At 39.3% G+C, this 15,486-nt stretch overlaps 1 protein-coding gene across 1 annotated transcript in view; it reads right to left on the minus strand.

The window, feature by feature from the left end:
* Nucleotides 1-15,486, minus strand: part of ATF6 (activating transcription factor 6) — a 66,860-nt gene that overhangs the window by 16,335 nt on the left and 35,039 nt on the right. Inside the window, exons 11-15 of the mRNA XM_018573187.1 lie at nucleotides 13,751-13,870; nucleotides 7,352-7,448; nucleotides 6,652-6,716; nucleotides 4,245-4,353; nucleotides 2,412-2,496 (exon numbers count right to left, since the gene is read on the minus strand). Of these exons, the coding sequence (XP_018428689.1) occupies nucleotides 2,412-2,496; nucleotides 4,245-4,353; nucleotides 6,652-6,716; nucleotides 7,352-7,448; nucleotides 13,751-13,870 (476 nt within the window). The remainder of the gene's footprint in view (nucleotides 1-2,411; nucleotides 2,497-4,244; nucleotides 4,354-6,651; nucleotides 6,717-7,351; nucleotides 7,449-13,750; nucleotides 13,871-15,486) is intronic.

Here is a 15,486-nt window from a genome sequence, read left to right on the forward strand (position 1 = left end):
CAACTTCAGTATCCTGTGTATCAGGAGCCAAGACCCTTTGATCTAATAACAAGTAGACTGGCCAATCGTAGAGAGGGGTGTGGAGTTGTAAAGAGGGTCTTGGAAACCCTCCAATCTCCATTAGGCCTTGGGAGGCAACCAATGGGAGACGTGTCATGCATCCCTATGGACACCAGGGGTATATTAATGACTGGAAAAAAGCAGCTCGTCCTCTTTTCACCAGGATGGGGCCTCATGTGACGATTAATGGGTAACTATACATTTAATCTTTCCACCACTTAACTGTATGTCTGTTTGTCGGTTAGATACCAATGTCTGGGTATTTGGCATGTTTAAATCTTTTCTTTGTATGTTGTAGTTAAATAGATTGTTGGTTCATTGTATTTAAGTCTTGATACTATATACCAATAAATTCTGTTATTGTGTTGAGCTCAAAAATCTCATGAATGAATCCTTAGAATCTCAAACCTGTAAGTGTGAATGCTTATATAGCGGTTCATAACTTAAAATAGTAATTCAGGTAACAGCTTCGTGGTCGCCAATAAAGAGGGACCCTCTTTACAACTCCACACCCCTCTCTACGATTGGCCAATCTACTTGTTATTAGATCAAAGGGTCTTGGCTCCTGATACACAGGATTCTGAAGTTGAACATCTATGTGATTATCTGGACATGCCTGGGCTCAACAATGACCCTATTTGCAATTCATTGGGCCTGCCACTCCCCTCCACATTGATAAGCACAACAAAGACTTTATTTCCCCACTAGCTACCCCCACCTATTTAAAACAAGAAATAAAACTATATACATATGTCTTATGAAGATTTGACAAACTCATACGGTAACAATCATCAGACCAATTACAACCAAGGTATGAGTGTGAATGGAAATGTATCAACATTGCACAATAATAGCATTGCCAGAGATAGCATTTTTCACACACACTATATACAGTAAGGGGAATTTATCAAAACTGGAGCAGACGAAATCTGGAGCAGCTGTGCATGGCAATCGGCTTCTCTCTTCAATGTTTTAAGTTGAGCTTTGAAAATGAAAGAGAGAAGCTGATTGGTTGCCAGGGGGCACTGCTCCAGATTTTGTCTGCTCCAGTTTTCAAAAATTCCCCTCAGTATGTTTTATACAAACTGAGATCCATTACTCAATTGCCTGTCCATGACGGAATGATGACAATTCAGGTTTTCCAGGACTCTAATAAGGGAATACAATCAGTGTGTTTCCATCAAACTATGCTTCTATATACAAGTCTTCAAAGCATGTTTACTTGGCAGCCACCAGGAATGAGTTTTTAGAAGCATCTTAGTACTTAGGCTAATTTGTTCTAAAACTTAATTAGCAGCAAGAACGCAGTTGAAGTCGCAGAAAACCCCCAACATTTTAACCCCTTCATGACTGAGGCCCTTTTTTCATTTTTTGCACCCATGTTATATTCCACATTTTAGGCCTGAAAATGACATAAAACCCCCCAACATTATATATTTTCTGAATGCCAAGACCCTATAGAATAAAATGGTGGTAGTTGAAAATTTTTATGTTGCGCAATATTAGCACAACTCCTTATTAAACCCCAAAATTTAGTGACAAATTTAATTAAATGCCCCAAAACACAACAAATTACCCATTTTTTTAATGAAATATAAAAGATGAGGTTACAACGAGTAAAACGATACCCAACATGCCCAGTTTACAAATTGCGTGCGACCGTGAAACGGCGAAAAACTGCAGTACCCCAAAAAGTCAATAAAGGGGTTAAAGGACTTTGAAGAAAGAGACTTAAAAGCAGAACATTCCTTTATACCTCTTTTTTTAAGGTAGGGGATTAGCGCGGTTTCCGCATGATTTTTGAAAGGGTATTTTTGGGCGTTTTTTTAAAAAGGCCAAAAACTTGCTGACCAGCGCGTTTCCATTGACATCTATATGGAAAACGCACTGATCAGCGCTAAAAAAAGTAGCCCGGGGAGCAAATTGGGAGGGAGGCAGATTGAAACGGGCCACATAGGAATAAATGTGTTTACGGTTGACAGCTCAGTGTTGAAAAATCCGCGCGACTGAATCGCCCTGGTGTGAACGCAGCCTTAGATGATAAAGAAAAAAAAATCTACTTGTGGGATATCCACTGCAGAAGAGTTACCTGTAACATTATCTGTGCAAAAGCAGAGTTTACATTTTTGGGATGAACTCTATATCCAGGAAAAAGAGGCCCAAGATGGCCTTGGGGTTGTGGAGTGATGGGCTGCAGCAGTTCTATTTTACGCAGGGCTTCACCTACTGTCCACTGATCCTACCTTGTTCCTGGGCTCACAGAAAAGATCTTCAGCAGCAAACTTGGCAAAAAAAAACAAAAAACTATCTTAGAGTAACCAATGCATCCTTCACAATATTAGCATACATACCATTTACATTCATAGACGGCAAAATGATTGACATTTTCGGCCTAGTGGTCTTGTTTCTGTTGGTTGCTGGCAACAGCAAATGATCCTGCAAAAAAATATTATATATAAATAAAAAACAAAACATAGACCATTAACCAATATGAAATAGTTTGTATTGCTGTGATCATCTGTCAATACGTATTATATCATTCCATTACCGATGTATGTTCAATGTATACATTTTACCTCTAAAATAAGTTTTCAAGCTGTCCACTAACAAAGCAAACAGAAAATCCAACACAGTAGTCTAAAAAATATTTAAAACACACTGCTGAAGGAGATGAAGATTTGCTCAATCACCAAGAAAAGAGGGAATCTAAAAGTGTACTCTCAGCCTGGTGATAAGGGGTCCTTTGAGGGTCCCAAGGCACCAAAAATAGAAAAGGTATTCGAACACTGAAAGCTTGGTGATGGGAGTAGAAAGCAGAGTAATGAACGTATATTGCTGATGCGCCTTCATTCTCAAATTGTCATACTGAGTCACACTCTGTTAAAGTAAGGAAAGCTAGTTGAGGGGCAAAACAGAAAAGTGCCAGTAGGTGCCTGTCAAAAATAAATTGTCCTAAATGGGCAAAGCGCCAGATGTTCTTTAAGCAAGCCTGAACAATTTCACCAATTTATAGAGGGATTCCAGTCAAAACCTTTTTATTTTGAATATACAGGGGAAGGACTAGAAGCCCTAATAAATTATTACTGTCTTTGTCCCCATTGGTGGGATTTCCCTGCACATTGTTATTCTTTGTGTCTTTTTATAAAGATTTTTCTGCTGTTCATACTCTCAGCATATTCTCAGGTATTACTTCCAATCTGCTATCAGACTTGATACTATCTTATGACAGGTAACAACTGTCTCTCCATTGCTGCTGGAACAGGATCTAAACAGATAAAGCAAAAAAAGTGTGTTTTAGGGGCTTAGAAGATCAAAACTATACTCTATCCAATATTGTAAAGGATTCAAGTGGGTTTGGGGCATTTGGATGGGTGATATCTATACCAGCTGGGAACCTTAATTGGCTGCTTATTAAGACTATCATTAGGGTTAGTTCACGAAGAGGCAATTAAGATATTTTTACAAAGAAACGTGTTTAATTTTTAGACCTTAGCACTGAAATATATAGCAAAGATGTATTTTAATTTCTTCTTAGATAAATGTGAAAGATTACATATGAATATTTCACATTTACATTTCCTGTGAGCAGGTTAAGCTCTAGAAATTTCCACGCTCATCCGGTGAGGAAGAAAGTAGTGCCATAAAAACAAATGAGCATTTCTCGCTTAAAAGTTTTCATTTTTGTGTAAATTGGATCAGGAGTCTGGCTTAATTTCTTCAAATTTCTAAGCCTGGCTACTGACCAGTAAGGCCGACTATCACATTGTTGGGCTAGTAGCGCATTGTTCGGTTAAGCTTTGCAAATAAATATAGAAGCCAACTGGTCACCATGGGCAACTGCTCCAGATTCTGTCTGCTCCAATGTTCTTAAATGCACCTCTTTGTACCTAATGTTCATGCACCTAGAGCTTCCTGCTTTGTGGTAACAGTGTTGGATTAGATACGTTCATCACTTCAGGATTACTATAATCTTTGCCTATAAACTCCAAATCCTACTCAGAAGAGAACAATTTCAACAAGCATTTACAAAGTATCTATGGGTACTAATAGATGATAATGGATAGGCAAATGACTGTTATAGCACAGCATCTACATCACTAGCTTTCATTTACACACATCTTTGGAGAAATGTTAATATTTATACGATCAGTCCCAGACACATTACATATTCTACTGAAATTTACCCTGCGGAAAGACACAACATAAAATGTGTCACCCCTTCTGCGGATGGCTTCCAAAAAGTCTTGGTAGCTTCTTGGTGAGGAGTAATAAATTTGCAGCTCATTTGAATTCCTAAAAAAACAAAGTAGGAAAAGGGTAAATATTTGCACTGTATACGATTTATATAGTAACCAGACACATGACAAACACACATTCATCATTGTCTCAAAACAGAATGGACGATTTTACATGCAGTTCTCTATTCAAAGCTAAGAAAATATCACAGTGCACTTCATTGTAATACCAGTATCTCAGCAACAGTTGATATCCCACATTTCCATACCTTATCAGGTTTTGCTAAACGTAAAAGGAAAAACATGATAGTTTCTGGTATTTATTTTAGTGAAACTACACAACATTACAGGACAGTGTTTATAAAGCATGCTGGGATTTCTTATAAGACACCCCAGGGTCTCAACCCCCCAACTCTATTCAAGCTTGGCTTCTCCATTTTTACATAAATGGCCTCTTTCACACCAGTCCTCCTCCCTGTCTAGGATGCGTACTTGACTGCCTTCAAAGGAGTGTCCTTTTTTTTTTAGATGTAGGTTTACTGCTGAATCCTGACCAGATGAACAACATTGTGTATGCAGTCCAGTGCAGTGAGGAGTGCTCAGAATTGTATGTCGGTGAAACAAAACAGCAGCTACACCAGCGTATGGCACAGCATAGAAGAGCAAAACCCTCTGGTCAGGATTCGGCAGTGTACCTACATCTAAAGGAAAAAGGTCACTCTGAAGACAGTCAAGTACGCGTCCTAGACACGGAGGAGGACTGGTTTAGAAGAGGTGTGAAGGAGGCCATCTATGTAAAAATCGAGAAGCCAAGCTAGAATAGAGTTGGGGGGGTGGGGGTGGTTGATGAGACATCTTTTGTCTGCCACATACAATGCTGTTTTAACACCTCTCTGGGCAGGTTAATAACACCACCTAGACTCCAATTATGCAAATGCAATCAAAACCTGGTTGTGAATAACAGATTATGTGGATTGGAGAAACTTTCACCATATTTATTCACGGATAATTTTTTGTACAAGTCATTCTGAATTGAGAAAGCTGGTTGGATGGCCAGTGAAATGTCTTGAAGGAAAAATACAGCAATTCCAGTTGCCTTGACATTTTTTTACAGATATATCATGACCTGGATGAATGAGAACCTTCACAGACATGTAAATAAAAAGGGATCATATTTTGCTTGACCAGACACAATGACTTTAGCCTATCTAAAGTACGTATTCTCCTGGAACTGGTGAGAAAACCGGTCACAGTCAGAAGGACTGGTCATACCATATGGCCCTGGAAAATAATAGTTACATTGCGGTTTTTGCACTGAAAGCCTGAGAAGAGGATATAAACTTTCTTCCACTGGTAAACATTTTACAGTCCCACTTTCCCCATTTACATGGTAGGAAAATCCATTAAACAATGAATAGCTTTGCAAGCAATGTGGGTTTAGAAATATTGTGAAATGATGCAGGTAATTTGCCCTCCATAATTTAGATGGCTGGCAGATCACTATAGGAGTTCTTGAAAAGACCCCAATATTATTACCTGCATAAGGGACTGTGGGTGTATTTAGAAGGGCAGACATAACAGCTTTAGATTACAAGTACCTTACTTTTGGCAGATTCTTTTAAGAAATATGAACATTTCTTGGAGATTTATAATAAAACCTAAGAGCACCTGCCATGTGGTTCCTTACGTTGTACATATACTGTGTATTTGTATGGAAAAAAGGTGGCTGCCGAGTGATCCTCATAACATGATTAAATATTGATACAGTTGGCAAGTTTGCTTATTACTGCAACTACAAGTAATATATGTAAATGGCCACTAGATAAATGGCAGGATCTACTGGATCACATATACTTGGCTGGCTTGTTATTTTGGGACTAATAGCCTAAGTTATAAACAGGTTTGGATAGCATATCAAATTAAAACTGGGCGGGGCTGGGCTGGGCTGACAACCACCAAACTGCGATCGGTTGTTAGCCAACAGGCTTTAGGAGCTGACTGCGTTTCTGGCAGATTCTGGCAGATCAGGTATTTTTCTGTACTTGCTGGGTCTTTAAGGGGATAAAATATGGTAAATGTGCATGTGTTGCAGAGATGTACTGAATATGTTTTTCTTTTTTTTTTAAGAATTAAGTTCTAGATCATGTTTATTACAGCAATATTTTTTTTCCAAGTTCTTCATTACCTTTATTATTTGACAAGGGTGAGGAATTTTGTTTTCAACAGCCTAAGCTAGAGCAACAACAATGTATTTTATGCCAATATACTGTACACACTGACAGATATCAAATAGTACCCTCTATTTTCAGTAAATAAAAAAGTAAAGTTTAGAATTAGACAAAAAAAAACAACTTACTTTAAACTTGCATCTGTGTATTGCATTGTTACCAACTGTGATGCATCACCTTTCCCATCTTGCTTCTAAACAAGAAAAAAAAAGAAAATAAATGTTAGTTATTGAATGTTAGTTAGGCATAGCACTTCCTATGCTCCTCAATTCGATCTATTAAAAATAATGCGCTGAGAATGTTATTTGTACAGCTATATGGCTTTGTGTGCCCACCATGACACTTGTGCCTTAGGTTGCTGACCCCTGCTTTATGTTATACAAAGAGAGAGAGACAGATGAAAAGTGCAGGAGGAACATATAATCTTGTGATGCTGTGCACATCTCAATCTTCCCCTAAGGTTACCTACAATCCTGAGAAAGGCAGATGCATACATTCAACAAAATGTTTTCAATACCCCAATTCCCAATCTCAACAGTTGTTTGCTCCCTTTCAGTAGAAAAAAAAAAAAAAGAAGATAGTAACGCATTGTCCATGCAGTGTCAAAATGTGGGAGGATGAATGAAGGAAAAAAATGGATTACAGTCTAAAGGGGCATATGTACAAAGCAGTGAATGTGACATTTACCAAACATCCACTGCAGGTGTATCTTGTTGATGCATGCGTTTTAAATTGCAGTGATCAATTCCCCTATTGTATATTGAAGGTTTGGTAATGGTCACAATGACTTTATGAATATTCCCCCAAAATCATCAGATACTTTCTCACCTGCATTGCTTGAGCTTTATGCGTACTGATTGTCCGCCTAGTCTTTGTTCTCTCAGCTTCATGTCTGTGGACCCAGCCACGCAGTTCTTGGTTCAGCCTGTAAAACGATAATAAAAGCAATAGGTAATAACTAAATACTTTTTGTTATGGTGACAAAACTTACATTTCCTTTAGAACAAAAAGCATTATGGAATGCATAAATCTGTAATGTCTCTAAACTGAAACGTTTGGAAGGTTTTTTTTGCAGGACGTCTATAGACTCGGTAGACCACCAGCTATTCAATAACTTGAAGAGCCTTAAATAATATGGAACCTTAGTGAATGTAAAACACATTCCTGCAAATATGTAGGTTTGTCAAACAAAGCTTTCTCAAAAGAAGTGTTTGTAGAATAGATACCAGTGCTGTTCAATAAAATCCTCTGAGTAAACCAAAGGGGCCACATGTTAAAGTTAGCGTTGGTACATATTTGTCAATTCTTGCCATATCAAAATCAAACAATTGCAGAGGCTGTAATTCCAGAATAATCTGCTGTTATCAGCAGTAACACTGGTGGGTTTAGGCCCCATTCAAACTTGCGATCACACGCGTCTCAGAATCTGTGTCCATGTTCGGTCATCCACAGGGAATTGCAGCCTGTGCAATTACATGTGAACAGGCTGTGAACAACTGCGGGCAGTGGTAGCTGTCATTGTATTATACAGCACCTCATGTCTGCAGCAGATTGCAAGATTCCCCCAAATTCCTCTGTAGACTGTTTGCAGGTGTGAATGGGGCCATATTTAAAAATAGTACTAAAAAGCTTTTTTAGTAAAGGTAGACTATACTATACATACAGAGAAAGGAAAATGCCAATAATGTTTTAATCTTTTTGCTTCATTTTTGTTTTGGGAATTGTACTTGATGGACTAATGTCTTTATTCAACCTCAAATACTATGTAACTATGTAATATGATACAGGGAGCATGTGTAAAGTGTGGTACCTTAAATAAAGAGGTAATTTCTGGTCATTCAACTCATACGCTAAAGATATAAATGCACCTGCATCTTGAAGACTAGATAAGCTCCCAGGATTAAACTTATCAGGTATGAATCTCTAGGTCATGTGGGCTAGCTAGTGAGAACTCCCAGGATTTAACATTATCCGGTAAGAATCAACTAGCAGCCCTTGGTAGCAGAATCTCTTCCAAGAAAAAAACAAACTAAAATGATAAAGCAGAAGAGAAATAGACATCTATTCTCCTGAGGTGGAAGGGGGTCCTTAAAGTGACAGGCTTTTCCGAGTGTCCATTTCTCCTGGAGGCAGCAACATAACCCTACATCTCAGAGCTGTGTCCCTCAATGGACGATATAGAAAATATAGCTGTCAAATGAATGTGAGGTTTTAAAATGTTTACGGTTATTTCCCTAGCATCTTGAGAGATTCAACAGAAATCATTCAAAACAGAAAAATATTTCCTGCTCTGCGTTTCCCTATTATTGCAAATATTTGCATTAAAAAACACAAGCATCAGTCCCCTAGTTAATATAAAACCAATTAAAAGATAATTAGAGCCAGGCAACCAAACATAGCCCAGCTTGCCTACAGACAGTCCAACTCAATATAATCCTCGCTGCCTCTCATCTGTAAAGTTGTCGGTGCAACAAGCAGATAAAGTTCTGTTGACAGCTGTCAGTCTGGAATGAACTAAAAAGTCATTTTTAAGACTTTGGGACTCTAAAACTCCACAATAAAAAACATTCTTTATGAATGGAAAACTCTTCTAACAGTTAATCTTCCCAGGAGTGGTCAGGCCTGCCAACATTTCTCTCCAAAAGGGACAGTATTATATTAGCCAAGAAGTCACAAAGCATACAAAAACACCTCAATAACTGCAGGGTTTTGTTACTTTAGTCATCAGACCGGTGCTGATGACTCAAGGAATATAGGATTCCCTGGAAAGCACAGCAAAACTATTGCTAAATAAGGGAGCAAATAAATTATTTGCTAGGAAACATAAGGACGATATACGAGTCTTTTAGGAGAATGTTCTAAATGCAAATGAGACAAATGTCAAACTTACTGCTCTGCATGGGAAAAGCAGAGACTTGCTTTACCCAATTACAAGCTTTAAGCTGGTCAAAATTCAACCGCTGTTTGCCCCCCTGCTGGGTACCCCCCGTTCAACAAAAGTCGATTTTTCAAATCAACTTTTGTTATAGGAGCCAGCCTAGTCTTGACCAAAGACTGACTGCAGTCAATCTGCTGCAACAGAGGTTAGACAGTCAGAGGTGACTAGGTCACTGTAGGTGGGCAGCAATTACCAACCAGGGAGAATCCCCATGTCTCTTGAGATGATGAACAGAGGCAAGAATGTGATGCCTATCCAGTGTGCAGGCAGGCTCCTGGGAGTAAAGGCAGCAGCGCTGTATTGCCCACATAAAGTGGGTATGTGGAAGACAGAAAAGGGCAGAGTTCTGTAGTCCAGCATGGGAGAACTCAGGCAAAGCTGATAACATTGCTTGTGATTTCAGAGCAGCAGCTGTAATATTGCCATCACCAGTTTTTTATGCATATATTATAGAAATGTATGGCATTTTTTTTGCTAAGTATTGTAAGTATTGTGCAGGCATCTGATTAGTCCCAGATTAGTCCTTAAAGAGATGGTATGGTCCCCACAGAGCCCTGATCTCAACATCATTGAGTCTGCCTAGGAGAACATGAGATACAATCCAGTTAAACTGCATTAATCCACAGAAGAACTGTAGTTAGTTCTTCTAGATCAGGGGTCTCAAAGTACCGGCCCGTAGCCAGCTGACAAGTCCGGCACACTGTCACGGACCGCTTGCCTGACTTGCGGGAGCAGCTACACTGTTTGCATCTCTGTTGGATGCAGACCGCAGAGCTGCTCCTGCTCCTGTCAGAGCTCCGGCACTCACTAACTCTGTTCGGCCGGAGCTCTGGGGGGGGGAGTGTATTATTATGTGTTGGGGGGAGAGCGATGGAGGTTGCGTCACCATAATATCAGATGTGTTTGGCGGGCCTCGATGCCGATTGGCTGGGAACCCGGCTTCCCGGCCAATCAGCATCATGCCGGCCAAACAGAATGGACTCGATAAAAAAAAACGGTATAGGTGCATCTCTAGTCTTATGTGTATTATGTGTGTCGGTATTCTTATGTGTGTGTGTGTGTGTCGAGTGTATGAAGTGTGAGGGGGGCTTGGAACGGAGGAGGGGAAGTGTATTATTATGTGTGCAGGGGGATTGTAACGGGCAGAGTGTATTATTTTATGTGTGTGTGTGTGTGTGTGTGTGTAGGGGGGGGGGGGGGGGGGGTTGGGGGGGGGGGGGGAGATTAGTGAGTGTGTGGGAAGTTGTATTTTTCTGTGTGTGTGTATATTCGGCCCCATTCACACCTACTGTATATTTCAGGTGCAATTAAGGATCCCTGTGTCACAAACGTACGTTTTCCTGCAGCAGGAATCCCTAATCTGGCATTTACATGCAGCAACTGTCACCCATTCAAGTCAATGATCAGGTGACAGACACTGCATGTAAATGCCTGCACACTGCATGTAGTGGAAGGTGATATGATTACATGCAGTTACAAAAACAATCACTCTCCCTGGATACACATCCAGGGAGAGTGATTGATTCCTAACTCCTTTCACATATAATTACATGTGGTATGCAGGCGTTTACATGCAGCGGCTGTCACCTGATCAGTAACTTGAATGGGTGACAGTTGCCGCTTGTAACGTGTGCAGACATTAACACTGGTACCGTATATTAGTTACATTTTATTTTGAAGCATGACATTTGGTAAACGGTCCCTAAAGGACTGAAAAGTGTGTCCAGTGGCCCCCCAAGTAAATTGAGTTTGAAACCCATGTCCTAGATGTTTGGAACACCCTACCTACCGAGTTCCTTAAATTGTGTGCAAGCTTTCTTCTGTGTATGCTCTATGCAGGTTGATAATACAAATACAAACTCTTCATTTCATAGTTTTATGTCAAGGAAACTTTGTTTTTTCACAAGTACACAAAGGCTACACTTCCGCTAAGGCTCATGACTAAGCCCTCGCTAGCAAGAAACATAACAAAGGAGTAGTAGAGGGTCTAGCAGTGAGTGATGTGCGAGTCTGGCTTTGTAAACTTGCATTACGTGCAATAAAGCTTGCTGAGCAAAAGTGCAGCCTGTTTGTCTGTATTTGAATACTGCAGGGAGTATCCCAGTGGGTATGCACCCGTGGCTCACTGATGATCTGTAAGACCACCTGGAGTGGTCATATTCTTCTGTATTTTCTCACAAGTGCCTAAAACTTTAGTACAGTACTGTATACTTCAAACATTTATTGCCCAGGGACTATTGCTGTCCACAGTACTCCATTTTACTCTCTGTAGAAAATAATGACAGTAGCCAACCAGCAGATGACAGTGCAACAAATAAACCATGTTAATAGTATACACATAGCTACCATATATACTCGAGTATAAGCCGAGTTTTTCAGCCCATTTTTTGTGCTGAAAAATGCCCCCCTCGGCTTATACTCGAGTCAGCGTCTCGAGCACTGAGGAAAGTGGTCAGGTTTCTTCGTACTTACCTCGCCGAGTGTCGTGTCACTGCTGCTCCGGTGGGCGGCGCTCCAAGCGGGGTCATCTGGCAGTCTCCGGGTCAAGAGTATATACGGTACACTTATAGGAGCTGTGAGTGTCTGCTTTTTAAGCCAAATCCAGTTTCTTTGTCAAAATCAGTGGTAAAAATAGCTATGGGGGGGTACGGACAAGACTACTTTTTATCTTCCTTGCGCCTCATTGCTATCTCTTTATTGAAGCTCTTCTTTGCTGAATATAGAGTGATTTTGTAGAATAAAAAGTTAAATGGATTAGATCAAAGTAGTACTGATATTTAAACTCCAAGGCCCCAGGAGGAGGTTAAAAGGCCCATATGTGGCTCGTGGGATACAAGTCGAATACCACCACTTAAGGAGTTTAAATGATAGTGGTTACAAAATTGGAAATATTTCTTTTTCTCACACACATAAGACATGATCTTAAGGAAACAACTGAAATTAGATGCCAAATCTAGATTGTGGGGGCAGAGAAACGGCTTTTTATTTTACATGCCTGAACTGGAGTTCATGTATAACTTTTCCCATGTAAATGGAAAAATCAGGCTAACATGAACAACCGATGAATCATATGTATGCTTCACATATATGGCTAAAGAACACCAGAAAAGAAAAACTGTGGAAAAATGTTTGCTTCAACACATTAGCAATGTAATGAACAGCTTACACCATCTGCTGGTCATTGCACAGCACTGCAGCCCAGGTCTCTTCAGTGCAGAGCGCATTAGTGAACTTTAAAGGGTTTCTAAACCCTCCTGTGTTTTTGCATATATCTACTGCTAGCAAGCAGTAGATATATGCAAAATGAAAAAAAAAAAAAGCTTTAAAATCGGTTTAAACTTACCCGTCTTCGCCGCGCGCTCCCATCCGAAAATGCTCGGTCGGCCGCAAAGCATATTGGGGCGGGCGCATTCGCAGTTCGGATTTTCGGCCGGGAGACGAGGAGACACACAAGGTAAGTCACTTTAATTTAAGGCCACAACTGGAAGACTATGACACATCAGCAGTTGGTCCGTAATGCTCATGTCCTGAATAGAGATCAGTCAGTCTTCGATTTCTGTTCATATCTTAAATCAATTCTGTAAATTGTGTAAACCACATTTGTGCTTGGTCCTGTGGTTATTCTGATAATCAGTCTGTTACCTCTACCATTGTCAGTCATTACCCCTCTGTCTGTCTGTAACCTTGACTATGTTTAGGATTGTTTTGTCTGTGCCTGATCTAACCATCAGCCTGCTGTCACTCGTTTACTCTGACCATGGTTTTTGTCCTGCTTGTTAGCCAGATGTTGCCTTTGGAGACACAGTGGGTCTACTATGCTATGCTGAGTTCTGGGTCATCGGAGGACATTACTATATGTCCTCCCGTGACCCTAAAGAGAACTATGGGCAAAAAAGATTTCCTCATCGTTCTTTAAAATGGTGCAGACTGTGAAATTTTTACTAATGCAGCACACAATGATTCACAATGCATATTCCCGTCATGGTCACTGCGACATAATAGATAATGTCACAATTTGCAACTTTGTGACAATTTTGATCATTTCCCTGTCGCAATCTCTCACTCTGCACCACCAATAGTTAAATCAGGCCCATTATCTACTATATTGCCGTGACCATAGTTTAAAGGAGTGCTGTGCCACCTACTGCCTGGCACACTATGCGTTTATTCAATGTACCCAAACATATGCAATCATTTACAATTTCATCTATCTCACAAGTAAAAACGGTCTCAACCCACACGGTTTTACATTTTGAACCACTGATATTATATGGGTCTTTTTTACTAACCTAAGGGTTTGTGTTTGGTTGATAAGGGGTCGACAAGGAGGAGAAGGAGGAGGAATGTAGAGTAACGGCTCCTCTTTCACAATCATCAATGCCTTTTCAGTTGAAATAAAGTCTCGAGGTCTAAAAGCCAGAAAATAAAACAAGAACTCAAGGTTTATTATACATGATGCAATGAAACCATCAATGCGAGTGATTCAAGCACGCCATTCAACAATCAGGTTATGCAGATTTGCAGTAAAAGAAAAAAACTTTACAAAATCATAAGAAATTATAGCACAAACACATATTCCAACAAACTAAAAAAACATCTATTTTTTTTTGAGAAATAAAAGAGAATGAAGTTTATACTGCGCATGTACCATGCTTATATGCTGACAGAATTAAGAATAAAACGGAGCAATCGGATTGCACAATCTCAGTACATTCCTTTTGTCATGTAGCTCGAAGACTCCAATCCTTTTTGCTTATATCCAATCAGGCTTTAGCATAGAAAATTGATATAAAGTCCACAGAAGAATAGACATTTTAATATTTGTCATACAATGTGTGTGCTGTAATTAAAATGTTTAAGTTTTGCATATAATAATGGAGTTTATATTATCTTGTTTTAGGAAATACTGCAATCAGAATCTCACAGGTGTGGACAGCTTAAAGTATAACTCCAACCAATATATATTTTTAGGATAGAGTAGGGAAGAGATAACATTTCTGCAAGGTTTTTATTTCAGTTGAAGACCCCATTGGGGAGATTTCCCTCACTTTCTGCCCCTGTGACAAGAAGGCACAAAAATAAAACAATACTGTGAGGAGTAAAAAATATGTTTTTGTTTGTGTTCCCATTGGATAGATTTCTCCCCAGTAGGGTCACAAACTCCATTAAAAACCTGAGGGGCTCTCTAATCTATGGGTCATATGCAGAATATTAAAATAATGTAGTAGGAAGCCAGGTAGGCAGTCAACTACACTTTTAAAACATATAGGTTTACTGTTTTGCCTTTAATTCTGTACAGCCAGCATCATCGCTTCCAAGGAAACAGTAAAGCTGAACCAGCAGTGATCTTCCAGGGTGTGCAATGTGTAAATCACAAAATGAATTGTGCAGGTAAGATAATAAACATGTAAGTACTTAAACTGTCAATTTAGATCATTTTTTGGACAACTATGACAAAAAAAACAGCAAGTAAAAAGGTTTTAACACATATTTAGAAAACAAATATTGCACAGATGTGTAATAATTCTTTTTTGCACCAAACGAACAATTGAAAGCCTCTATTTCACGTTGTCTATTTTATCAAGATTTGTTAATTCATCACTGCCGCAAAGGGCCCCTTTTGTTTTGCGGTCTGATTCATAGAAACTTACTGTTAACACCAGCTAAAAGGAAGTTATATTTTTAAAGGCAAGAACATGTGGGAAAATCTTTAGGAATTGACTATTATATAGAGAAATGTGAAAATGTTGATATCATGGCGAGCGTGCAATAAATTCAGCAGATACTTGCATAAACCTTTAGGAAGCTCGTAAAAAAAATTTTTGATCAATAAATAAGCAATACAATCATAGGGAGTGAAGATATGGTGGGATTTTGTGAACGGATATTTATGTTGATTTTTGTTGTTGTGTATAATGACATTTTTGGTGTTCAATACATTATTGGGTTTGTAATTTTACATCAAGTAAACATAAAATTATTTTCCAAAAGCAATATAAAAGCTCCTAGAACATTGAAACAAGAA

Source organism: Nanorana parkeri, unplaced genomic scaffold, assembly GCF_000935625.1.
Source record: "Nanorana parkeri isolate BGI_ZX_2015 unplaced genomic scaffold, ASM93562v1 scaffold2265, whole genome shotgun sequence".
NCBI classification, from domain to species: domain Eukaryota; kingdom Metazoa; phylum Chordata; class Amphibia; order Anura; family Dicroglossidae; genus Nanorana; species Nanorana parkeri.